At 47.1% G+C, this 27,247-nt stretch overlaps 1 protein-coding gene and 1 long non-coding RNA gene across 3 annotated transcripts in view; one reads left to right on the forward strand and one right to left on the reverse strand.

The window, feature by feature from the left end:
• The window catches only part of LOC105481650 (uncharacterized), a 60,354-nt gene that overhangs the window by 19,993 nt on the left and 13,114 nt on the right, over nt 1-27,247 (forward strand). The gene's annotated exons all lie outside the window — the stretch shown is intronic.
• Nucleotides 11,118-27,065, reverse strand: LOC105481630 (prodynorphin). Of its 2 annotated transcripts, none has more exons than XM_024792790.2 (4): nt 26,235-27,065; nt 24,866-24,925; nt 15,263-15,407; nt 11,118-13,291 (listed from the first exon to the last, which is right to left on the reverse strand). In XM_024792790.2, the coding sequence occupies exons 3-4, from the start codon at nt 15,389-15,391 to the stop codon at nt 12,659-12,661; spliced, it is 762 nt and encodes a 253-aa protein (XP_024648558.2). In that variant the 5' UTR covers nt 15,392-15,407; nt 24,866-24,925; nt 26,235-27,065; the 3' UTR covers nt 11,118-12,658. The 2 variants fall into 2 exon arrangements, with proteins under 2 accessions (XP_024648558.2, XP_011739665.2); XM_011741363.2 differs by having other exon boundaries at nt 15,263-15,410.

The following is a 27,247-nucleotide window of genomic DNA, read 5'->3' on the forward strand; positions in this document are numbered from 1 at the left end:
AGGACAAAGATGGCATTTGCCAGCCTCTTTGCATCTAAGTGTGGCCATGTGACTCAGATCTGGCCAGTGAGATAAGCAGAAATGTTATGTAGCAACTTCCAGAAAACTGTCTGAAAAGACAGCTGGCGTGTATGTCCTTTCCTCCTCTTTTTTATTTGTTCCTCCATCTTGCCACCTGGACCACAGGCGTTGATACAGTTTGGATTTTGCCCTGTCCACATTTCATGTTGAGTTGTAATCTCCAATGTTAGAGATGCGGCCTGGTGGGAGGTGTTTGGATCATAAGGGTGGATCCCTTGTGAGTGGTTTGGGCCATCCCCTTGGTGGTGAGTGAGCTCTCACTGAGTTCACATGAGATCTGGTCATTGAAAAGTGTGTGTGGCACCTCCCCCGACCCCTTTCTCTCTCTTGCTCCTGCTTTCGCTCTGTGATGTGCCTGCTCCTCCTTCACGTTCCACCATGGTTGTAAGCTTCCTGAGGCCTCCCTAGAAGCCGAGCAGATGCCAGCACTATGCTTCCTGTATTGCCCACAGAACCATAAGCCAATTAAACTGCTTTCTTTATAAATTACCCAGTATCAGGTATTTCTTTGTAGCAATGTAAGAACAGCCTAACACAGGTGGAATGCTTGGATTCCAGTCACTGTCTTGGACCTGGAGGTCCAGCGTCCCTCTTTAGGGTGGGTGGTGTGATGGGTTAGAAGAATTCTGGGATTCTGACAACTTCATGAACAGAACATCCACTTCAACCTGTGAGAGATTGTTTGGGAAGATCCCTGCCATCCCAGTGCTTCCTGGCAATGTGACTTTGCCCTCTTCCCATCAAGAGACAAAGTTTGTTTCCCTCCCTTGAATCTGGATGTGTCCCTGAATCAACCCAGCACTGCACTCCCACCTCCGTGTGGCAAAATTGACATTGGGTGACTTTTGGAGCCTGACACTCCCGTGTGAGAAAGCCAGCCTCGCCTCCCAGAAGATGAGAGTCTCCAGCCAGGAACATCAGCTGCCGGCACTGGAGTAAGCCCATGTAGGACCCTTCTGCCCAGGCCACCTTCCAGTTTCCTGCAGTTTCAGGAGGCAGCCCAGGAGAAACCCACAGGGGAAGTTCACCAGTGTGCAAAATATGAAGTGTAAATTGTTGTTTTCAGCCACTAAGTTTCAAGGTGGTTTGTTGAAGCAGTGAAAGCTAAATAAAATCCAGCCCTGTGCTGCCCACCTCTGACTTTTTCATGAGAAAGAAACTTTGATCTTGTTTAAGGCATGATGGTTTTGGGTCTTGGGTGAACGGAATCCTGATGCACACATGCACCTCTGGACCAGAGATTTTTGCTTTGATGTGATACCTCCGTGGCCAGGGTGATTCTCTCTTGCTGCTGATGGATGTGCTGAGCCCTTTTTTTTTTTTCAATTGGTTGCTATGACAACAAGGGACTCCATTTCCTCTAAAGAGGTTGGTATCTTGTGGGCAATTAGATTCTGGCCATACCATTACCTAATTCTTCTGTCTGATCTGAGACCAGAGTTCCCCCCACCTCCCCCCAACACCCCCCCAACACCCCCACCTTGCTCTCCTCCTGCCCAGGAGGTCAAAGCTGGCTTCCTTTGCTAATCTCCTTATTGCTTAATTGAATTCTGAAGCTGTTTCTTGCCCTTGCTGTCTGCTCAGGCTGAACTCGGATAGATACTTAGAGGCTTCCTTTTGGTTTCTGCATCTCTCCCTTTCTGAGCTCTGAGCTATAACATCCCTTAAGTCAAGTTAGATAGAGAATGAGAGCCTTCTCCTGCCCCAAGCCTCTGTTTTCTTATCTGCAAGATGGAGACAGTTTACCAACCTAGCAGGGTTATTGGGAGGTCTCTGAGACTCTGTCTACAAACACCTTGCAGTTTTCAGCCCCCTCACTCCCTGCTAAGGCCCCGAATGGCTTCCTGAACATTGGCAACAAAATCGCAGATGCTCACTGTGGCCTTAGGTCCTGCTCGCCTCCCACCTCCTACAGTCCTCACCAGCCTCACTGACCTTCTGAGGGTCTGCAGGCCAGCAGTGCTCCCACCTCTGAGCCCTTGCTCTTACTCTTCTCTCTGCCTGGGGTGTCTTCCCCTCAGCTCTTTCATGGCCACTCCTTCCCCATTCTTCAGGTCTTATTTTATTTTATTTTATTATTTTATTTTGAGACAGAGTCTTGCTCTGTCACCCAGGCTGTAGTGCAGTGACGTGATCTCGGCTCGCTGCAACCTCTGCCTCCCAGGTTCAAACGGCTCTCTTGCCTCAGCCTCCCAAGTAGCTGGGAGCCTGCTACCACCACGCCTGGCTAATTTTTTTGTACTTTTAGTAGAGACGGGGTTTCACCGTGTTAGCCAGGATGGTCTCGATCTCCTGACCTCGTGATCCGCCCACATCGGCCTCCAAAAGTGTTGAGATTACAGGCATGAGCCACCGCGCCCGACTAGGTCTTATTTTAAATGTCATCTCCCCAGAGAAGTTTTCCCTAACTAAATCATCAGAAGAGCAGCCAACCCCATCAAAAGTAATAAAAACAACATAATGAAATTATAACTTTAATAAATAGTTCTTAGCTGAAAACTTATGTCCACACAAAAACCCACACATGAATGTTTGTAGCAGCTTTCTTCATAATTGCCAAAACTTGGAAGCAACCAAGATGTCCTTCAGTAGGTGAATGGATGAACTGTGCAATATCCATCAACAGAATATTATTCAGCGCTAAAAAGAAATGAGCTATCAAGCCACAAAAAGACATGGAGGAACTTAAATGCACATTGCTAAGTGAAAGAAGCCAATCTGAAAATACTACATACTGTGTGACTCCAACTATAAGACGTCGTGGAAAAGGCAAAACTATGACAGTACAAAGATCAGTGGTTTCCAAGGGTTTGAGAGGGAGGGATGAATAGGCAAAACACAGAGGGTTTTTAGGACACTGGGACTTTTATTTATATATTATATTACATATTATACATAAAACATATTTATATATTATATATTAGTGGGACTAGTATTTTAATATTATTCTGTGTGTTACTGTAATGGTATATCCATGTCATTACGGGTTTTTCTCAAAACTTACAGAATATACGGTACAAAGAGTGAACTCTAGTAACTGCATCAATATTGGCTCATCAATTGTAACAAATGTTCCACAATAATGCAAGATGTTAATAACAAAGAAAACTGCAGGTGTTGGGAGGAAGTGAAGAGATGTATGGGGATTGGCTGAACTTTCATTCGAGTTTTCTGTAAACACAAAACTAAAAAATGGGCCGGGTGTAGTGGCTCACGCCTGTAATCCCAGCACTTTGGGAGGCTGAGGCGGTTGGATCACCTGAAGTCAGGAGTTTGAGACCAGCCTGGCCAACATGGTGAAACCCCATCTCTACTAAAAATACAAAAATTAGCCAAGCATGGTGGCCTGCGCCTATAATCCCAACCACTTGGGAGGCTAAGGTAGAAGAATCACTTGAACTCAGAAGGAGGAGGTTGCAGTGAGCCGAGATTGCGCCACTGCACCTAGATTGGGTGACAGAGTGTGATTCATTCTTGAAGAAAAAAAAAAAAAACATTAAGTCTATTGTTTTGTTTTGTTTTGCTTTGTTTTGTTTCATTTTATTTTATTTTATTTTTTATTTTATTTTTTAGAGACAGAGTCTCACTCCTGTCGCCTAGGCTGGAGTGCAATGGCATGATCTTGGCTCACTGCAACCTCCGCCTCTCAGATTCAAGCAATTCTCCTGCCTAAACCTCCTGAATAGCTGGGATTCCAGGTGCCTGCCACCACGCCCGGCTAAATTTTTGTACTTTTAGTAGAGATGGGGTTTCGCCATGTTGGCCAGGCTGGTTTCGAACTCTTGACTACAAATGATCTGCCCACCTCGGCCTCCCAAAGTGCTGGGATTGCAGGCGTGAACCACCGCGCCTGGCCTATTAATTTTTTAAAAAAATTAAAGCTCTTACAGCCCTTAATGCTCTTACAGCCCTTAATGCATACACACTTACAGTGGGGTTTTCTTTGCTTATTCCTGTTTCATCTCCTAGAGAGTGACTTGATGCATCAGTTGATAGCCCAGGGCTTGGAGCCTGGGCAGTGTTTGTTACGTGGTAAGGGGGTAAAACTGTGCCACTCTCACGCTTAAAATGCAGGAGTAAATTCCAAGCTCATTACTGTGCTGCATAGAGGCTGTCCTGATCTGAGGCTACCTTAGCTGTTAACACATACAACTCCCTCGGGTGATGTTGGGTCCAGACCTGCCACCTGGGACCCCAGAGGGAGGAAGCTTTCAATGCTCTTTAAAGCCTTCCAATTCTACTAAAGAGAAAGGCTCTGAGACTAGTAAGTCTTTAACACCCCTCTAATGCTTGCAAAGCTTCCTTTTGTCCTGTCCCTACCAGACTTTGGCTTACAGCTGGTTCCTCATGGTATTGTTCCTTGAATTGTTGCTTGAATTCATTGTTATGCCACTTCTATTAATGGAATATGATACTGGTTTTCCATTCATGGTAATAACATTAAGCTTCCTTCTTAAATCAGCTCATTCATGGTTTTAAAAAAGTAAGTCGAATTGAAGAAAAATGTTAAAAGATAGTGTCGGCTGTGGCAGATTGCACGTCTGAAGTTTAAGAAACACGACATGAATTCTAAGAGTCTTTGGAGCAATGACGTGATTATTTGGTTTTCAAGCTGAAATATATTTATCACAGAGTTATTTATGATGCAATAATAATAGTAATAACAATGAAAGCAACTCAAATGTTTTTCCCATAGGAAGGGTGACCATATAATTTTTCATCCAGAACTCTTCCAAAAGTGAATGAGGTGCTATTAATAATGACACCGGAGGAAAGGCAAAACCTCGGAACATTCTAGGCAAACCATCATGTTCATTAGGAAATGCTGAAGTAAACTATGGTATATCCAGTTTGTGAACTATTATGATTATGCAGATTTATAACTGACACTTACAATGAATGCATAAAAATGCTTAAGACCTTATAATGTTAAACAAGAAAGGCATATCATCCAGTGTTTGGAGACACACAGAGGAACCACCCTGGGAGAATAGATGTTAAAATATTAATCAGAGCTAACTCTGAGAGGTGAGATCAAGGGCGATATTTGTTTTCTTTGTTGGAGACTGATGTATAAATATGTATACCTCAGCTTGTTCTAGAAAACTCTTATTCGACACACCTGACCATGCCACTTCTCTTGAACTTCTCCACATCGTTCTTTTGTTCCTGAAACAAAGTCCACACATCATGGCCACGGCCTAGAGGTCTTGTGTGATCAAGCTCCCTGCAGTGTCTCTGCCCAGCCACCAAAGTCCTCCCTGCGCTCACCCCCACTCACCCCAGCTCTGTCCTGCCCCTCCGCAGGTCTCAGTCACCTCCTCAGGAATCCTCAACCCTTGCCAGGCCAGGTCTCTGCTCCTGACACCTGCAGCAACCTTTGCTGTTTAGTCTTCCCAAAGTAACTCTTTTTATTTTCCATAGTTATTTGCTCTGCAAGGTCTTCCTGCTGAACTGCAAACTCCTTGAGCACAGAGATCATGTGCTCATCTCCAATTTATCCCCATTAATGCGTTAATCCTCACGGTGCCTTGGCCTGGGCAGGGGCTCCGTAAATGATCTTATCTGAACTTCTGACTGTTGATCAATTTCATGGGAACCTTCTTGATACTTTTCTGGGTTTTACCGATGTTCCTAAATGGACAAGAGATACTGTCGCAATCTGTAAAATCAGTGAGGACATTGAATAGCAACATTCCCCAGTGGATTAAAATACAATTCGATTTGCCAAACTTTGATTTATACACTTTCTAATGATCTGTATTTTATGTAAAGCAAGCCCCAATTCAGAGATTTTTCTCCCCAAAAACTCAAACTACGAGGCTACATTTTTCAAGGCTGAGACGGGAATGGGGAGAGGAGGGCTCCAGGCCAGCTTCTGCAGACTAGTGTCTTAAATGCCATCCACCACTACCACTGGCAGTGTCTGAGAGTCCTGATGCCTGTGGCTGCATATTAAGGGGAGAACACTGTGACTGGGGCTTTGATCTCAAGAAAGAAAAGCTCCCAAGTCACTCCTGGTACCTCCGTCTCTCACGTTCACTTTGGAGAGTGCCATTCGCAGACAGGGACGCAGAACGTTCCCTCGAGCTCCCTGCAGCCTGCTCTTTATACAACGACCAGCACAGTCCCTTTAAATCTGGGTCAGATCAGGCCCCTCCTGTGCTGAAAATCCTCCAGTGGCTCCCATCTCGCCATAGGTCAAAAGTCAATATCCATGGCCCATAAGTGAAGCATCAATACTATACATTATCCAAACCAGGATACTTTGAGAGTAAAAAAGCAGCTCCACAGTCACACGGGGTGACAGTGTAAAGCGGGACGGTGCAAGGTGCGGGACGCCCTCCACTATCTGATCTCTTCCACTTCTGCACCCTGTTTCCCACCCTCTGCTCTGACTTGCTGCCGTAGCTCCTGACTCTTCTGTACACAAACAGCCACAAATCCTTCTCGAGGTCTTTGCATTTGCTGTGCCCTGTTCCTGGGAGGCTATTTCCCTCACTCCCTCACCCAGACACCCACAGGCTTACCTGCTGCACATCTCTGGTCAAATGTCACCTGCCAGAGAGCCTTGTGCCCTCTCTGAGTGATAGCCTCCCTGCCCCTGTCACTTGCATCCCTCACGCTGTATTTTCCTTCACAGCACAAGCAAGCGCCTGCAAGCTGGAGACCCTGGTTCATCTGTAGGCAACTGGTCTCCCTGTTAGAAAATGAGCCCCAGGAAGTACAGATTTTGCTTAATCACTGCTGAATCTCCTGCCGCTAGCCCAGCGCAGGGCACACAACAGCGGCTTAGTAAATGTTTATCAAAGATTGGAGGAATATGGGAGGGGAGGGCATGAACACTGACTATGCAACAACTTTGGGCCAGACACTATCCATGTGTCTTCTCACATGACCTCCTTCTGTTCATCAGGGCAGAAACCATCATCCCCATTTTGGGATGAGGCAACTGAGGCCTTGTTGCTTAGTTGACGGACTGACAGGTACAGAGCAGGTGTTGTGTGTCAGCTCCTGAAAGGACAAAAGATCTTACCATATTTCACCATCATTTTCTCTACCAAAGAGAAAACTCTTTGGGGGAGGCCACAGCCCACCTCCAGTGACTGGTTAGCAGAGCTGGGACTATCCTCACACTCCCAGGTGAGACTCTAACTCCAGTGCTCCTTCTTCAAGTCCAGACAGAGCATGGATCTTACAATAACCAGAAAACCTTTTCTGATTTCCCAAACCTGAGGACAGGCCTGTAGGGGCTCACCAGGTGTAACTGGGGTTTAAGACTGAGACAGATGCACGTTTTCAGAAGGCACACTTCCTGTCAAAGGTGATGAAGGATGAGGGGAGCCCTGGGAATAAAGAATAATGGGGCTTGGTGTAAGTTAGACAGAGATGAGCCAAATCGTGGGGGAATGCAACATAGATGCAGATTTACATATTAGAGGAGTGATTATAAATCTTTGTTATAAATCTGCATAGCTAATGGGAGGCGACATGGAGCCAGCACATGAATCAAGAATGCCGAGATGACATCTATTAGGGAACCATTGTTCCTGACACTGTCGTGGGGATTTTTGTTGTTTTCACTTTGTGGCCTTTAATTAACAGACAAGCCCCATGGCCGGGCTCATTTGTGTGAAGGGCTTGGAGCTGGGGGTGGGGGCGGGGGGATCCAAATCCGAGGGATCATAATGATTGTCATGATCATTATGACAAGACTTTCCTCGCTAGTGATGGTGTATGGCGTTGTCGTGGAAACCGTGTGCTTATTAGTAACGTGCTCTTTTAAGGTTACCGGGATGTTGGCATCCCTTAACCAATGCCTGCTCTGTGATCACTGCACAGTGGCCTTTGTAGCATGGACAAAGAACCAGTAATCCACAAGGCCCTCAATGTTTTTATTCCAATTCTAACTCTGGCTTGCTCCACATCCCCCACAAACAGCCTATTAAAATGATCTCCTTGAGCCCTCTGGGTGCTGGAAATGTTCTATAGTGTGATCTGAGTGGTGACCACACAGGTGTATGCAAATGCAAGACTCCTTTGAGTGCCACACTTAAGATAAGTACACTTTTATAGCACGTATGTTACAGCTCTATTAAAAAATTTTAATTTCACGCTTTTCTTACCACCAGCATAATTTTGTCCCTTCAACAGGTGTGTGCCTCACTCAGGTGACATCAGAAATACCACAATCAGAGGCACACACCTTTAAGAGGGAGCAACAATGCAAAAATAGCTTGCGGGTATAAACAAAGCTTCTACCAGTCATCTTAAAAGCACACGGAGCCTTAGAATGAACCCAACACAGAGAAGAAGAGAGCCTAGGGATGCAGAGATTGTGATGTCCTTATTGAGTCCCTTGATCAAACTCTACCTGAAGCTAAATATGCCTCGGTTTTTCATTTATGTGAACCAACAAATTACTTGGGATTTTATTGTTGTTTATTTGTTAAACCCATTTGAGATAGTTAGGAGTCATAAACTCTTATGTATCAAGTGCACTTCATATTACTGAATACATTACTGAATCCAGTGAAATCACTATTTTTCTCTCCATTTGACAGACTGCAAACTGAGGCACAGTGGCATTCAGGGGCTTGCTCAGAGTCACCCAGGGAAGCAGAATCTGAACCCAGTTCTCTGTGGCTCCTACCATGCTTTTTCCATCCTATGCAGACATGCTTCCTTGACCAAATGAAATCAGTCCAGAAAAGAAAGTCCAGAACAACAGTGTTCTGCAGTCCATAGCATAAGGGGAAAAGTACTAAAAATGAAAAAAGAGTATTTTTCATAAAAAAAAGATTTAGAAAGAACTCACAAAATAATGTGAAAGGGTGATGTGTCTTATCCTAAACATGTTGTCTTACTCAGTACTTTAAAAAAATTACCTGCCTAGAGATTGAAAAACAGAGATGTCATATGCATACTGAGATCTCTGCAATCTCTTGGAAATCAGAGAAGGTTTTGCCACTCTAGGGCCACATTTGCCACAGCATATACTCTCCAGTGGGCCCCAACCCCCACCAGTTCGCCTTACTCATTGGCATCCACCTATGCTGTGTCAAAATTGATGTATTGATAATAAACTTTAATCTGCTTGAACACTTTTGTTGACTTGGATTCCACAACATATTCCGACTCCATACCCTAGGAGGTCTAGCATTCGTTTGCTCTCCTACTGGGATCCATGCTCCATTTTCCTCTTGAGAACAACCCACTTCCTTCCCCACTATTTCCAGTGGGGTCAAATCCATCCCTGGCTCCAGTAGTGTCCATATGATTCAGTTCTGACCAAACAGAGCATCACATCCAACTGTCCACAGTGATTGGCATGAGCGCAGGATGGGACACATGACCCAATTGAAGCCAATGAGATATCATGAAACTTTGATTGAGATTGCAGTGAAAATAGCATGCAGGTATAACCCAGAGTTTCTGCCAGTCATCTTAAAAGCACACAGAACCTTAGAATGAACCCAACACAGAGGAGAAGAGAGCCTAGGGATGCAGAGATCGTGATGTCCTTATTGAGTCCCTTGATCAAACTCTATCTGAAGCTAAATATCCCTGGATTTTTAAATTTATGTGATCCAACAAATTACTTGGGTTTTGTTGTTGTAGTCTCTTTGTTTAACCCATTTGAGAGAGTTAGGAGTCATTTGTTTTCAAGTGGCAGACAGTCCTTCCCTGGAGAATCTCCCAGGCTAGTGACAACAGGATCGGGACTCAGTGGGTAAAAATAACAGAAACCTGAACTTCAACCTAACATGAAGATGGAACTTTCCAACACTGAATCATTGAGGAATAGGAATATGTTGTGAAATACAAATCAACAAAAGTATTCAAGCAGATTAAAGTTTCCTATCAATGTGTCAATTTTGGCACAGGGTAGGTGGATGGATAAGATGAACCCAAGCCTTAGGTTCCTTCCATCTTGATAAGCCTATGAATATGAAGAATGACACAGTCCTCAGAGAAGGATTTCCTAAATACCCTAGGGAGGTTTCTCCTCTACCCTTGTTATCCTTTATCTCCACATCCCAACTATTTCCCAACAATTACCATTATTTTAAATGTTTGACTTATATTTTTGTCCCTGTGTTTGTCTCCCCTACTAGACTGTTAGTTCCATAACAGAAGACATCTTGTCCATTTCATTTTTCTGTACTTCCACCACCTAGCAAAAGGCCTGCCAAACACAGTAGACCTTTAATTAAGAGTTTGTTGAATGAATGAGAGAATGAATGAGAGCTTCCTCACTCTGCATTTTCTATGAAGTCACTCAGAAAGCCAATGTCCAAATGGAACCCATGAGGTGTGTAGCCATTAAATCTCACATTCATCCTATTTAAAGACATCTCATTGACAACATTTAATGTAAAATGTCATTTTAGTAAAGGACATTATGCCACCCAAGGGCTAGAGCATCCTCCATCCTTAATTCACTCATCCTTGTCTAGGAACATGTGTCTATCTCCTGTCCTGGTCATCCAGCATAGAAAACAGCCCATGGGAATTATGTGGGATGCAGACTCCCTCTGCAGCACCTCTCCCCACTCTCCTCATTGTGGTGCTCAAGGCTCAAGCTTTGTCACCGTCCCTTAAGACAACGTAGGAAAGAAAACTCACTTACTGAGCACCTACTGTGTACCAGGATCTTTGCATATATGAGCTCATCTAATCCTCACAGCGACTCTACAAAATTGGCACTATTAGTCTTTATTTTATGGAGGCAGGAACTAAGGCTGAGAGAAACCAAATGGCTTACTCAAGGTCGCACAGATCCAATGTTCCAATTTAAAGCTGTGACACTCCACAGTTTTTGCTCTTTCTGTTATCCCACACTTGGTTTTCCAACCTGGGTGTGTGTGTGTGTGTGTGTGTGTGTGTGTGTGTGTGTGTGTGTGTGTGTGTGTGTATGTATGTGTGTGTGTAACTCTTCTTTATTTCCAGCACTCTTTTCTGCAATTTTTTTTCTCTCTGAGGACTGAGGCTCACACACATGTGCACGTGCATGTACACACACACCCACCAAGTCATCAACATCTTTCTTTTATTTATTGTACTGGAGGAGCAGGAAATTACACAGGCCTATTAAAGACTAAGCAAATTCCAAGTAAATTGCATAAATGGGATTTTTTTAAAGCACACAAAATAACTCTGAAACAATCTATCCATTTCAGAACATCATCAGATACCTGGGGACTGCACATGACGAGATGTGTTCAGCAGCATCTTACACAAATTATCCAAACTCAAGCCTGTTTCCTCTCCTATCCAGTCCCATCTCCTGGACCCACAAACCAAAAAAGAGTGCCTGGGAATGAGAGAGCAAAAGAGAGAGAGACAGAGAGAGAGGGCTTTGATTGAAACCAAGACATCGGGACGTCTCTGTCTATGAATCAGGGTTATTTGAATCAAGGGAACTCATTTGGCCTCAAGCACTTAATCATTTTATTCCTCTTTCTGGTTTTATTTTGAGACATTAAGAGGAAAGAAGCATCATGGGGACTGAAGAGAGCCTTTTTCTCTTTCTAGCTGCTGCTTCTGGAGTCCCTTACCCAATGCCCAGTGCATATGTTGGGCCAGATGCTTAGACTCTTGGCAGCCAATTCAGCTGCTCAAGAACATGGTCGTGCTTAACTTCATCAACTTGACTCTGCTTCAGTTCACCATGGAGTAGAAGCATGATACCGATCAGTTTAATTAGTTTAATGAGGGCTGAGGGAACTGGTCCACATTTTGAGTTTGTTGCACAGAACAAATTGGTTTGCCTTGCTCCCTCCTTGATCATTTAAGCATTCAAGAGGCTGCTCTCAATCATTTCCTAAAGGGGTTTTCACTCGCTTCTGTAAGGAGTACCAACATGACTGGGAGTTCAGGAAGTCAGTTCTTCAAGAGGTTCTTTTCTGAACAATGAAGACTCAGAGTACACTAACTAAACATTAAACCCACTAGAAGACTGGACCCTCTGCTGTAAGGGTTCCTGATCCAATATAAGGCAATGTTTAAGCTTTGTACCTAAAGCATACTCCCCAAAGTGGGGTGCACAGGAGATCTTTTGAGATTTGGGAATATAATGTCAGGATTTCTGTGTATGATTATTTATCTTATGTTAAAGCTCTACTCTTTGTTTATGATGCGTATACTATCTGCACGAGGGAGCATGCTCATATTTCTTCTGAGAGGGGCATGTGATTGGTTAAGTTTGGAGATCCTAGACCTACAGGTACAAAGAACAGGTCGCTCTGGTTCCCTGGAATTGAGGAGTCACGAGAACAGGTTGGAAGGACTGAGATCACAAGCTGCTGCTGCTGCTGCTGGTAGTTTTAGAGTTTAGGCATCTGAGCCAAGCATTAAGCCTGTTGTGGGGAAGAGACATCCACCCTTCCCCATCACAGACCCCAGAGAAATCCCGTACTCCCAGGCAGGAGAGAGACAGGCTGGGCTTGGATATTTTGTACACAGTGCTGAGCTGAGCATGGGGAAGGGGCACATACAAGAGGATGAATGAGTGCACTCCAACCTGAAAAGGTGTCAGGGGATGCTCCTGACTCTACTCCATGATGAGAGGTGCTTATGCATCAAAAAGCTCTCCAGAGTAAGCATTCGGATCTTCCTGAGACCGAGTCACCACCTTGAACTGGCGCCGGAGAAAACCGCCATAGCGCTTCTGGTTGTCCCACTTGAGCTTGGGACGAATGCGCCGCAAGAAGCCCCCATAGCGTTTGTACAGGTCCTCGTGGCCCATGCTATCACCATCCCCCTCCCCAGCCACCTCTGAGCTCCTCTTGGGGTATTTGCGCAAAAAGCCCCCATAGCGTTTGACCTGCTCCTTGGGGTCCTCCTCAGTGAAATCGAGTGTGCCAGTCTCCATGGCACCATTGTTCAGCTGGGCATCCCTCATCAGCTCAGACTCTGCTCCCTCCCCAAACCCGCCAGAGAGACCCCTGAGCTTCTCCTCCAAGGTCTTGCTCAGAGTGTTCTCTGTTGAGATACTTGGGAGAAACTTGCTTTTCTCCAGCTCCTTCAGGAAGGACCCAGAGAGCTTGGCCAGCTCACTGTAGGGCCCTTCCCCAACCGACTTGCTCCCCAACTCCCCCTTGTCATTGAGCCCAAGGGTGGAGGGGGTGAAAAAAGACAGAAAGCTCTGGCATCTCTCCCATTCATCAGAGGGCAGCAGGGCAGCCTGGCATTGCAGGGAGCAAATCTGTAAAAGACCCAAAAAGATCACAGTGGCAAATGATTAAAACACATGCACTGCTCTGCCCTAGGCTCCCCTGTCCAGTGTCTGACAAAATAAAAATAAGCACCACTGCTAAGCCCTGGGCTACCCATGTTCATACTCCTGGTGGTGCATAAAGGTAGGGGACTTTGTGCCTGTGAGAAAGAGAAGACAGACTTGGAGAGGTGAAATGGCTTTAGACCCAGGACACATGGCTGTGGGTGGCAATTGCCAGAATTGGAAGTAAGATCTTCCCGGAGTGTTCTGTGTGCTCACCCTTCCCCTTCCACGTCTGACTCCCAGACAGGAAACCCCACCTCCATTAAAAATACAAATTCTCTCCCAGGCTTCTGCAGGTGTGAAGCACGCTGCTAACTCTTGGTAAAGTAGGACAGAGAAGTGCAGAATGGCAGAGAATACACAAGAGGACACAGAAGAGTTTATCAGGCTTGGGGTGGGGGGCAATGGCATCACGTCATAGGGCCATTGGGAGCATTCAATCATAATGACGATGACAATAGCAAAGAATACTGAAACTTGAACCCAGGCCATCCAATGCCATGAGTCTTCATGCTTAAACACGGTGCTCTTTGAGATTGGGCATGGCCCATTGTGTGCATCTCTCAGTGACTAGAATTATGTATTAAATAACTTATTTTGGCAGGTGCAGTGGCTCACACCTGTAATCCCAGCACTTTGGGAGACCAAGGCGGGCGGATCACTTGAGACCAGGAGTTTGAGACCAGCCTGGTGGACATGGCAAAACCCCATCTCTACTAAAAATACAAAAATTAGCTGGGTGTGGTGGTGTGCACCTGCAGACTCAGCTGCTCGGGAGGCTGATGTACAAGAATCACTTGAACCCAGGAGGCGGAGGTTGCAGTGAGCTGTGATAGTGCCACTGCACTCTAGCCTGGGCAACAGAGCAAGACTCTGTCTCAAACAAACCAAAATAAATAACTTCTGGCCAGGTGTGATAGCCCACGCCTGTAATCCCAGCACTTTGGGAGGCCGAGGTGGGCAAATCACTTGAGGTCAAGAGTCTAAGACCAGCCTGGCCAACATGGTGAACCCCTGTCTCTACTAAAAATACAAAAATTAGCCAGGTGTGGTGGTGGGTGCCCATAGTCCCAGCTACTCGGGAGGCTGAGGCAGGAGAATCATTTGAATTCAGGAGGCAGAGGTTTCAGTGAGCCGACATCGCGCCACTGCACTCAAGTGTGAGCTACTGAGTGAGACCCTGTCTCAGAAAAAGTAAATAAATAAATAACTTCTTTCACTATCTCATGGAATCACCTCCATTTTGCAGATGAAGAAACCTAGGCTTAGAGAGGGGGTTCCAAGGTCATGGAGCTAGAAAGGGGCAGAATCAAAGTCTGTGTTCTGTCCCCATTCCCTTGGTACCTCTATTCCAGCCTTTCTGCTGTCATGGGAGAGACACGTGGGGGAGCTTAACTCAAAGCAAAGCCAACAAGGTGGGGCCAAGAGGTGCTAAGGCCCAGGAGAGGGGTCAAAGCTTTGATTCTGTCAGCCAGATCTTTGCATTTAGGGGTGGTGGAGACAGCTCCTCTCATGGAACTGTCTAGATTTGGAGGTGCTCATCAGTCCGGGAATAAGAAGCCCTAAAAAGTCAATCTAGGGCTGCTGACTGCCAAAGTCAGCACCACCTCAGCAATGACACTCCCTGTTGCCAGGCATCACTCTCCCTGGACACCTGAGTCTCTTGTCGTGGCCTGAGTGAACCCATGGTGGTGAGGTCTGGAGTGGGGATAGGAGATGGAAAACAGCAGCTCCTGGTGTCCAGGCCATCTACAGGGCAGGACACCCGCCACCCTGCACAGGTGGGATGGATCTACAGGACAGCACACAGCTGCCAAGGCCTGCAACCTCCCCTCTCTGGGCTCCCTCACCCAGGCCCCAGGACCTGGGCATTGAAGAACCTTGCCTGAAACCTACCAGGGGGTTGATGGGTTTGGGCCCATCTTGGGTCTTTACCGCACACAAGGAGCACCGCGACAGGCAGTCTGCTGTGGCAGAGGGGAACACGAGGAGGCAGGCAGCCAGCACCAGCCCCTGCCAGGTCATCCTGTCTCAGCAATTCCTGCTGGGGAGGAAGAAAGAGAAGATAATGAAATCTGTGATCACCCCTCTGCAGGTTGTGTTCTGAGCCCACAAATTCATCTCTTTAACTCCTGCCCACAGCACTGCAAAGCATTCTGATTCCCATTCTACAGTCAAGAAAACAGGCCCAAGGAGGTAAAGTGGAGGCCCAAAGCCAAGGGTCAAGGAAGGGAATGAGCGCCTACTGTATACCCAGAGCTTTCCTGTACATTCACTTCCAATCTGCACAATACTTCTTCAATGTGGGCTGTGTGCCAGTTTCATTCAACAGATGGGGAAGTTGAGGCTCAGAGCAGGGAAGTGGTTGCACACAGCTAGGAAGTGGACAAGCCACGACTTGATCTGGGTCTTTCAGACTTCAAAACCCACTTTGGCCACCTGCCAAGCCAGAAGATACTTAGTTAAATGCTTTTCTGAGTTCTCCGAGGTCTTTGTCCCTGTGTCCCAGGCTGTCCCACATCAGTCCTTTCGGCTTTGTGAGAGCTCCAGAATTTTTCTCTCCCACTCTAGTACTGTCACTGATCTCAGCCACGGCTCCACCTTCACTCCCTCTCCCTGCTGGCCTCCCCGCCTGCCTCCAGTTCCTTCTTTGATTCCTCCTTCCCATTCTGAAATGCTCTTCCTGGCAATATCAATTCTGTGAACAGACCCATTGGGTGGGGTCAGGCCTGGCCCTTCTGCCTAAATGTCAGGGTACCCTCAGTCCCATTCCTGCAGTCCCACACTTCAGCTCTGGGCTTCAACCATATCAGCTTCTTGCAATCCCCTTAATGAATGCATCAGGCTCTGACCCACCCCCAGGCCTTTGCACATGCTGTTCCCTCTGCCTGGAGAACTCTTCATCTCCTCTTCTGTTACCTGTCATTTAGGTCCTGGATTAGATATTACTTCCTCCAGGCAGCTCTCCCTGATTGTCTAGGCTAGATGAGATGTTCCTCCTTTCTATTCTCCCAGCAGTGTGTGCCTCTTCCATGAAAATCGTCCATGTGAGTCTTCAGGTTTTGGTTCCATGTCTTATCTTTTTCTCTGAAGTGGTCACTCTGTTCCTCAAATATGCCAAGCTTGCTCCTACCTCAGGGCTTTGCACTTTCTGTTCTTCTGCTGCAGTATTTTGACCTCAGACTTCTACATCACTAGCTCCTTCTTTGTCATTAAATTAGTTGTCATACTGGCAGAGAGGCATTTACTGATCACTATGTGTCTAATGAGGCTTCTTTGGTCTCTCTCTTACATCACCCTTTGTTTGCATCAGAACACTCCCACCTCATAGTCTCCTACTTATTTGATGTTTGGTTGTTGGTGGTGGTGTGGACGTTGTGGTTATCACCACACCAATAGAATGTTAGCTCCTTGAGGGCACAGACCCTGTCTTATTCTCTGCTGTATACTAGCTCCTAAAACCCTGGTCAGCACATCACAGGTCCTCAATAAACTCCTGGCAGATGAATTAATGCTTCATAAATACTCTGTTAAAAGTTATGTTTTGCTAGACATGGTGGCTCACACCTGTAAACCCAGCACTTTGGGAGGCTGAGGCAGGCAGATCACTTGAGGTCAGGAGTTCCAGACCAGCCTGGCCAACATAGTGAAACCCCATCTCCTTTAAAAATACAAAAATTAGCTGGGAAGAGTGACACGCACCTGTAGCCCCATCTACTCAGGAGACTGAGGCAGGAGAATCACTTGAACCCAGGAGGTAGAGGTTGCAGTGAGCAGAGATCGTGCCACTGCACCCCAGACTGGGCAACACAGTGAGACTCTGTCTCAAAAAAAAAAAAAAAAAAAAAAAAGGTTGTCTGTTTCATAGTCAGCCCTTTATAAATCAGATATCAAGATTCAGGGCCTTTATATTTGATTTATGAGGGCACAGTACAGTTCTTCCAACTGGAAGTGCCTAGTTCCCCTAAGACACCCACCCCACCCTGGTCAGGGGCTTCACACTTGGCCCAGCATGGTCTTTGTAACCCAACATCAACAATCTACTCTCAGAAATGGCTGTCCTCTTTTCCTCCAACTTCCCCATCCCTGCAAACCACCTTGTTTGCTCAGGTGTTCAGGGTGTTTCAAAGCTTTCACCCCCGGGCCCCAGAACCCCACGCTGTAGCCAAAGCAGGGTCTCTGCGTTAAAGCATGCAGTAGGCTCTCCCACCGGAGCATGCTTAATAGTGATCCCAGTCACCATTTCTCAAACCCCTACTGCGCTAAGTTTTTCAATTTATCACCTCATTTATTCCTTCAGGGAAGTGGCCACTTCTGGTCTGGTGAATTGCCCATGTCCTACCTCGATAGTGAGGCTGAGGTGCAAGGCCTGTTCTGTTTGACCCCCTACACTTAATGACTACAATTTCTAGAGCAATTTCAATTCATTAACAGCTGCGCCCTCCGTGAGATCCAAGGGACTTTATATACAAAGCCCCCACTTTATAGACAAGAAAACTGGTGCTCAGAGAGGCTTAGTAAATCTCCTGAGGTCACACAACAATTCAAGACACAAGCTCAGCTCCATGTGCCTTGCTTGAGGCTGGCAAGGTCTGCTCCCCTGAACCAGGGAGGCTCAGTGGAAAAGTCAGGGAAGCAGACTTGTGTCCATCCTGTGTCTTTCTCTTCCCCTTGAGTTTCTCTCACGCCCTATCAGCTGCGGACTGGATTACGTTTCCCCACCAGTGAGCCGTATAGAGCAGGCAGCTCATGTTTTCTCTGATATCAGCGATGGCGGCCTGGCCTATTAGAAGATCAGCAGTGAATTAACCTACTGGGGAGGGGGTGCCTACCACAACATCTAACTCCTGGCTGAAGGCTTCCCACACAGCTTAGCTGCTAAGGTAGGGGACTCACTTTAAGATCTCTTTGTCTCAGGCAAAAATAGTGTTGGCATCCTTGTCTTTCATCCATTAACTTTATATTTATTGATAATTCTGGTTGATCTGATGGTAATTAAGTACCCACGATGTTCTGAGCAATTCTCATGGATTAATTCACACATAGTCACAGAAACTCTACAGCATCGGTGCTATTGTCATGCCCACTTTACAGATGAGGAAACTGAGTTAAAATTCTAGAGCCTGCCAAGATTCTACAGTGAGTAAGTGGCAAAGTTGGGATTTGTACCAGGCTGTCTGGCTCCAGAGTTACCTTCGTAACCGCTGTATACTGCCCAGGCCCCTTCAGTCCCCTCATCTCCAGCCTCCAACTTCTCCCTCCAGGGTCCATCTCAACCTCCACCTGGTTCTGGAGTAGCCTCCAATCTTTCCCTCGTAGACACTTTCCACGTAGCAGCTGGAGGACCCTTCTGAAATGCAGATCTGACTGCACTTCTGCCCTGTGTCCTCTGGCTTCCAGAGGAAGCTTGTCCCTGTCACCAGCACCCCCAGGCTCTCCTAATACCGACAGCTGACATTTGCTAGTGCTCCCTGCGTGCCTGCCCCTGTGCTCAGAACTGTATGTGTCTTATTGGAAGGGGGTCCTTATGACAACTCCATAAGGCTGGGACTCACATTCTCCCCATTCATGGATGAGAAAATGGAGACACAGAAAGATCACATAGTCTGTCCAAGGTATCCCAGCAAGTACACACAAGTACACAGCACCCAGACAGATTGGATGTGAGTTCTGCCCGTCCTGGGCTTGACCAAACCACCTGCAATTTCAAAACAAATGCTCCATGCACCCCGCCCTCCAAGCCTTTGCACACAGGGTTTCCTCTGCCAGGAACATCTCTGTCACGCCACTCATCCACTCCCATCACGCTTTGACCTGGCTAATTCTTATTCATTATTCAAAACTTAGCCTCAGTTGCCTCTTCCAGGAAGTGTGTCTGGATTAGTTCCCTCCTTTGAGATCCCACAGCCTCCTATGCTGGCTCCATCACGAAATGACCACTTACCTGTATGAGTCCCTTATGGGCACATGGTGGGGGGAGGGGGTCGCTGAGGTGCGAGTGTGTTGTGCTTGAGGATGACAAAGAGGCCAGGGTGGATGAAGGGACATAAGGGGAGAGACTGGGGTTGAAAAGCAAAGAGGTGGGCAGAGGACGGATAATGCCGGCTCTCACAGGCCAAGGGAGAGTTTGCATTTGATCTAAATGTGACTGGCAGACTAAGGAAGTTTGAGTGATGGATGAATGAATCAATGAATGAATGAATGGTGTCCCAGTACTTCATATAGGGCTAGAATGAGCAGGAGCTGCACACCAATTAGTTATGAAAATAAACAGGCAATATTTTAAAATTAGGAAATTTTACATTTAAAAAAAAAATCTCAATTTTCAATTTGTCTTGAAAAAACAAAAGGCCTGGGGACATTGAGCCTGTATTTCAATATGGCAACAGTCACAGAGGAAGAGCCATGCTGCCCATCACCACCCGCAGAACCACCCGGGGCTTCCCTCACTGCCGAGTACCTGACAGACGTGTGAGTCTGCAGCCCCTGAATTACCCTCTCTAACTTGGAGAAGCAGCATGGGGTGGCGAGGACACAGCTGGTGAGAAAGGACAGGTGGGACCGCAAATGCTTTCCTGACCCCGAAGCAGGATCAGCAAATGGTCAGTAACGTGGGCTCAGGTCTCAGCCCACCACTTACCACCACTTTAGGAAAATGACTTAGCTTTACTGTGCCTCAGTTTTCTCAGCTACAAAATGGGGCTAATAATAATGCTTCAGAGCATGGGCATAGGAATTAAATAAATGATCACATGTGAAGCACCTGGCATGTGCTTGAAGTACCTGGCACATAGTAGGTGCTTTGGAGAGTGGAGTGTGAAGGCTCCAGTCTAGTCTTATTGGAGCTGTAGGAGATAGGAAAAGAAGAGGGCAAAAAGGAGAGATCATAAAGAGCTTGGCACACTGCAGAAATGAAAAATGCTGCTGCATGACTCACTGCCGTGGACGGAGGGCCTGCTGGGTGTTGGTCTGGGTTGAGTGCCCTTCATCCACGATCCTGTCAACCCAGCAACAGTCACCAATTCTCAGGAGCCTACTGGGAGCCAGGTTGTGCATTATGGCTTTGTACATATTAGCTCCAATCCTCACAGCAACCCCAGAGGTGCATGGTTTTTTAATACCCATTTTACAGAGGGGCAGACTGAGGCCGAGAAAGGGGAACTTGCTCGTCCAAGTTCCCCTGGACTCATGAATGGGGGAGTTGGGCTCCTGTCCAGATCCCTCTGGGTTAAAAGGCGACCCTAGTAGAGACACATTCGCCCTCACAATTTCACAGGTGATCCTATTTCCTTCCTTTTATAGGATAAATACTTTACTGAACAATGTCAGATGGGCCCCGGGGGAAGCATTTCGACCTTTCTGATGGGGATTTGCCAAGGAATGGAGCTGGGAAGTCATACATGAGAGAGAGCCCTGCCTGCCTATCATGTCCGCTTAGGGATGGGCCAAGGAGGAAAGGAACTTGGTCGATCATCCGGATGAGAAGTGGGAAGCAGGCCCCCTCGGTGAGCGGGAGGCGTGATGTCAGCGTCTCACCCTGATGGAGGGCCTGCATGGTGTTCTTTCACAGACTTGGCCGAGGACCCGGAGGCCGCACAAAGCAAAGTCCTTTGCACTTGGCAGTTTGTGAAGCTTTATCTCAGCCGCTACCTCGGGTGCTTTGTAACAGCCCAGTAGGGGAAAGAGGGGCTGTTGGGACAGTGGGGTGGTTCTCCCCTAACAGGAGGGGTTGTTTCAGACTCACCAGCCTCCCTAATTGCATCAGCCAATTCCTTCCGTAAATCTCTTTCTGTGGATAGGCACACCTTGTTGGTTCTGCCTCCCTGGAGAACCTTGGCTAATGCAACACCCATGCCCCTTTGTTTGCATCTATGTCTGTGGTTGTTTTCATGCTGCAAAAGCCGTGTTAATTGTTGAAACAGAGACTGTGGGGCCCAGAAAGCCCAAAATATTTACTCTCTGGTCCTTTACAGACAAGGTTTGCTGACCGTACTTTCACTGGTTTTATAAACATTTTATGATTCTAATAGTTTTAAGCTAACTTTCTTGAGTCCTCAGGCATGTGAACATATTCTCAAATAATAAAACATTTTTTATGTCTTGCTAGTGGATGGATCTCTCACCAGGAGGTCAGGTAGGTTTCCCGATGGAAAAGGCAGGAGGCAACTGGCCCTGTTCTTCAGCCTTGAGCCCTTTCTAGTTGCCTGGGCGCTCTCCCGGCAAATACTGAGAGGACCTAGGGAGGCTTGCCATGGGATTTTCCTTTCCCTTGAGAGGGAAAGGCATGGGCTCTGCGGTCATTTGGTACCACCTCCTCCACAAGCCTCACAAGCCTGTCTTCTCATCTGTAAATGGGGTATATCATCTTCCTGCACTGAGACAGCACCGCTTAAAGGGCCAGCACAAAGTAGACGCTCTCTTCACCCAGGGCCCAAAGTTCCTTGAAAGGGAATGAACTTTTTGACCTCTTGGCTCCTCGATGATATTTCTATATTGTAGTCAGCTGAGGGCTCAGAGGAGCCGCAAGCATTTTTATTTAAAAAGCCAGCATGGAATAATAATGGCTTGATTTAACATCGCAATTATCTCTGTGAGCACTTTAGCGCATATGATTATCCCTATTTGATGAAAGAGGAAATGGGAAAAGGTAGAAATGAAGTCACTTGTTTAAGGTCACATCATGAGTCAGGAGGGAAATGGAAACAGAACTCCAGCCTCCCACACCCGAACCATGACTCCCACTAAAGAGATGGCATTGTTTCAATGACCCTGCAATGACAACCATCCTAACAGCCAGCAAGGACTGAGACGCTGCTCTGCACCAAGCACCGCGCACTCCAGCTGCCTCCTGTGGACGCTACGGGGCAGGGGCTCATATTACAGGCTTGGGATCCGGATGGGAAGGTGAGGACCAAGTGATAAAGTACCTCTCCGCGGCCACAGAGCATGACAGAGCTGGGACTCTGAGTCCATCGCATTCCCCATTTAGGGTGTAACTCTGAGAAGAGACAAGCTTTTCGCTATCCACTTTATCTCAATTATTTCTCTCTTCTCTTGAAGAGAATCCAGTGGGTTGGGAACTACGAGTTCCATTTCCAGATGGGGAAAACAGAGGCTCAGAGAATCTAAAAGACTGGGCCAAGACCAAGAAGCAAGGAAACAGCAGAGTAAGACTTCAAAGTCAGTCTGCTGACTCCATGCCACAAACCATCCTGAGGCCTAAATATGTCTCAACTGTCTTTCAGATAACCTCCCAAACTCTCCCACTCCTGATGCTGAAACCATTTCAGGAACTTTTACCCCACACTCAAAAGTATAAAGTTCACCCTTGTGGGTCTCCAGGAGGTTGGCAAAGGGAGCCCCTGAACTTGAAACAGTGGTGCCCCTTGTTAGGTGTTAGCGTCATAACAGAAGATGAATGATAAATGAGAAGGAAGCTTGGGTTCTGAACAGAAAGTAAACCCACCCTTTAGCCTGGCAAAGATCAAAGCACAGAATTGGACGAGGGTCCCATTTGGTGGTCAGCTGCATGTGCTGTGCAGAGACCAGAGGGAAAGACGGCCTTGCAGGCGATGGTCCTGGTGGGATCACTCACTGCATATTTAAAAGAATGTTTTTCAAGAGCAAGGCTTGCATGGAACCGCCACCCTTTTTGTTTTCTGGTGCAATTAAGGGATGGGGAGAAAGGCAAAAAGAGGATGAGCTAGAGAGATATGGAGATGAAGAGACAGAGAGAGAGAGAGAGACATAAAAAGAGTTAGAAACAGAGACACAGAGAAAAAGACATGGGTCCAAAAGAATGGCAGAGGTGAGACCTGCACACACAGAAAAAGAGACCAAGATACCAGGAAAAAGCAGAGAGGTGGAGGACCATGTGGGAAAAAAACACAAGATGAGACACACAGATGAGGAGAGGACAAATAGGAATAGAAGGGGAGGGGATGAGGAGGAGGGGAAGAAGAGGGAAAAGAGAGAAGGGAAGTGAACAAAATAAGAGAGAGAAGTGGGGAGGGAAAGAAGATTTTGATTCAGGATGCTGACCTATTGTGTGAATCACAAACACCAATTCTCTCCCTCCTGCTGCTCTCTGAGTCTGCCCTTTGTTCCTAGGGACCAGTGGGCAAGAGACCCTGCCACATAATAACTGCTCAGTAAACCGTTGTCAAGTTAAATCAAATTGTCCAGGAATAGGACAGGGACCAAATGGCAGTTCAAGCCAATGCATCAACAGATTGCCTCGGTGCATATGTCTGCAGCTTGTGGCCAACCGCTCTGGCCAGTGGGATGACCTGGATGGACTCCAGGAGGAGCCCCCTGAGCCAAGCCATGTGCCTCATGGACCTGGGCCATTGTCCTCCTGCCAGAAGCATCAGTTTGGATCCAGCCTGGGAGGGACTGATGAGGCTGCGCTTCAAAGCACTAACAGACCTCACTCCATATCGAGCGTCTGATCCTGGGCTTACCTGGGTGTCTCCAGCCAATGTTTACTGCCTACCACAGTGACCAGCTCTGTCTCAGTGAAACAGGTTTATCACTTTGTCGGACCCAGCAAGATTAGCCAACAATCGCGGGCTGAGATGAGTGAATACGGTGAGAGAAATCAGCTGTGTAACCACACTTTCTCAGGCATGCATTGAAATCGAACCAGTAACTATTGATCTCTCTTACCATGATGGAAGAGACCTAATAAATACAACAATTGTGCAGGAATGACCCAAGGAGGTGGGTAGTGGGAGGGGGAGTGAGGGAGTATCGATCAAAAAGAGACTTCATGATCCTGATGCAGCAGATGAAATAAAAAGTTTTCTGTTGGGATGGGGAGGGGAAAGGAGCACCAGCCCCACAGATGACAATTTTAGACGTTAGATCATATTTCCTGGACATAGCACACAGCATGATGGAGTGGGATGATCAGCGATATGATAATCGATAGAGAGAAAGGTCCAACCTCACCACTTTGTAACAGTGAAAATCTGAGCAGTCATACCAGTATTTATTGAGCACCTACTGAATGCCAGGCATATTGCTGTATCCCGTGGAGGCTTGCAATAACCTTAGGAGGTGAATATTATTATTATTCTCATCATACAGGTAAGGAAAGTGAGACTCAGGGAGGGACTGCTACTGTTCCAAAGTCACACAGTAAGTGAGTGGTAGGATCTGGGATTTCAGCCCAGCACTGTTTCAGGTGTTGTGAGACACACGTGTAGATGACAGATGGAAAATTCCTGGCTCCCAGGAGTTACTTCAAGAAACCTTAACTCCTTCCACGTGTTTTAAGATGGCAAATTTCTCAAATAGCCCCAGAGCCAATCCCTTTGCCTGCTCCCTTAAAATGTGCTGCTTTCTGCCACAGAGCCTCAGGAACCAGTGTGACATCCCCCTCCCAGCTGCCAACAGAGACATAGGATTTGCCTGCCACCTATCACAGCTGGGGCAAAGCAGTGGGCTTGAGATCCCGTCAGTGAACGCAAACCACCCCCAGGCAGCATAACTCACCGGCTTGGGCTGCTGCAACAGCTCCCCCCACGCAGATCTCAAAGCCTGGAGATAAATGACCTGCAAAAATAGAACAAAGGCAAGGTGTGGTGGGACTGGGGGGAGGAGAGGAAGGGAAAAGAGAAGGAAGGTGCCACAGCAGGGTGGGAGTGAGGCCTGGGGTGAGAAAGAACAGAAGAGGATGGATACTCTGCAGTGCTTTGCAATGGATCTCGACTGGGATGCCTGTCAAATTAGAAAGGCAAGCCTTGTGTATTTCAGCAACCCTTGGAAGAAAGATGATAATGAAGACTTTCAGTCTGTGGGAGGGGAACTGAAATCAGATCCAATAATCGAAAGAGCTTGTTTCCCCTGGGAAGCCTGGAGACTTAATTAAGTAATGTTTGTAGAGCTTGAAGGGATTCTTGGATCCCCAGAAAAAAGTAAGCAGTTGCAGAATTTACTCTTCAACCTTGGAGTAGTCAGCAGGCTTTTTTTTCTTTCTTTCTTTCTTTCTTTTTTTTTCTTTTTTTCTTTTTTTCCCGAAGCTCATCAGCTTTTTGCTAGAATCAAACTTTGAGACCCGGTACTTTTCTGAATATGGATCTCTGGACCAGCGAGCAAATGGCTTTCCCTTTGAGCTTCCTCCTGGCCTTGGACTCCTCTGGCTGTAATTAATAGGGGAGCAACAAGTCCTTTCCAAGTAAAATTGACAAGCAAATGCCTGCTAAGCCTGGGCCTCCTGGCTTGTTGTCACTCCCTTTTCCCATTCCCTTCCAACGAAACACCCCCAAACTTCATCCTGTATCAAATTCCATCGAAAGAAGCCACTCAAACCAGCACACTGTCAGCAATTAAACACAATCCGAAAAGAATGAAAAGGCCGAAACTGGCTGTACATTGATGTACATGTTATGTGATAAATGCCAGAGCCTTAGATCTCATTAATGTCCCCAAGCCCTTGTTCTCTAAGTCCAAAGAGAATCATTGACCTTTAAAATCACCCTGATTAGTGAAACCTCTCACTTCTCCCACCCAGGGTGTCCCATTCCCCCCCCAGATCCTGGGAATGGCATGGGAACTGCTGTGTGGGAGACTGCAAGGGGAAGGAGACCCTGGAGCTAAGCCATAGTGTGGTCCTCTTGGGAGACAGCTCACCACCTGTTTAAGCTAGGACTGTGCAGAAAGGGAGATTCCAAACAGCAGTCTCTCACTGGTCTGGCTTTTGTGAACTAGCCTCCTAACTGTAACTACCTTTGCTCCTTTGCTAGATAATCAGACCCAAACCTAAAATCCCCAGCCCGACCTCCCACCATCTCTAGGTCCAGAGGACCAGGAATAAGCAAATAAAACCAAGAGATAGAATTCCAGTGCCCCCTCTGGATATTACCTGTGCTCTGCTTTGTCCCTGGGCAGCTTCTGGCTGAGCAGGTCGGAGGTGGCAGGTGGCCGGTCCAAGGCTCAGGGGCCTCCCTGACTCCGGCTTGGGAGGAGGTGCTAAATAGGCAGCTGTGAACACCACCAAAGCCCCTTCGAATGGCAGTTCTGGTGCCTCTTCCCCTCTTTTATGGACGAGAGCCTCCCCTGTCGCTCAGCCCTTGCTGAGCACAGGCTGCTGGGAGCCAATGGGGAAGTGGCTGAGAGCAGTCAGAGCGCAGACCCCCAGGCCCTTCAACTCGAACTCCCTGGGCCCGACACAATAGGCTTCTCTTCGTGACAGGGATGTGGAGGAGGAAGGCAGCCGTGTTGGGGAGGGGGGGCGGATTCTGGGTGTAGTGCTGTTTGTCACTTGAAATCCGGCCACTTCAGTATTTGATGCGTTTCTAGGAGAGTGTCATAGAAAAAGGAGACAGGGAAGGACAGAGACAGAAGAGTTAGAGAAAGAGAGAGAGAGAGAGAGAGTCAGAAAAACAGAGAGAATCAGAAATGGAGAAAGAGGCAATGTCGGACCTAGGGAGTGTTACAAAGGAGGGGAGAAAGAAAGAAAAACAGAGACAGAGAGTGGCAGAGATAGGGAGATGGGTAGAAACACAAGGAGAGAGGGACAGAGCAAGAGAAAAGGAAACCAACCGGGAAGACAGTCAGACTCAAAACACACTGATCCACAGACAGACAGACACGGAGATAGACAGAGGCTGAGAGAGTCTTCTGATCATGGAAAACAGTGGGGAGATGACAGCCGAGTCAGCAGGCACGTGCGTGGCCCGGTGTTGTGTGCCGTGGCAACTCTGTGTTGGCTGGTGCACGCGTGTGCTGGAATCTTTTTGTGTGTACATTTGCCTGCAAACAGCATTCAGCTCTGGTACATGCCTGAGCTGGTGCCAGGCACACTAGCCCTGGCAGAAGCACAGCTCTTCCCCGACAGCCAGGAGCTGTAGTTTAGTTTTCTTTGGCGGCAACACA

This window comes from Macaca nemestrina, chromosome 15 (genome assembly GCF_043159975.1).
Source record: "Macaca nemestrina isolate mMacNem1 chromosome 15, mMacNem.hap1, whole genome shotgun sequence".
NCBI lineage: Eukaryota > Metazoa > Chordata > Mammalia > Primates > Cercopithecidae > Macaca > Macaca nemestrina.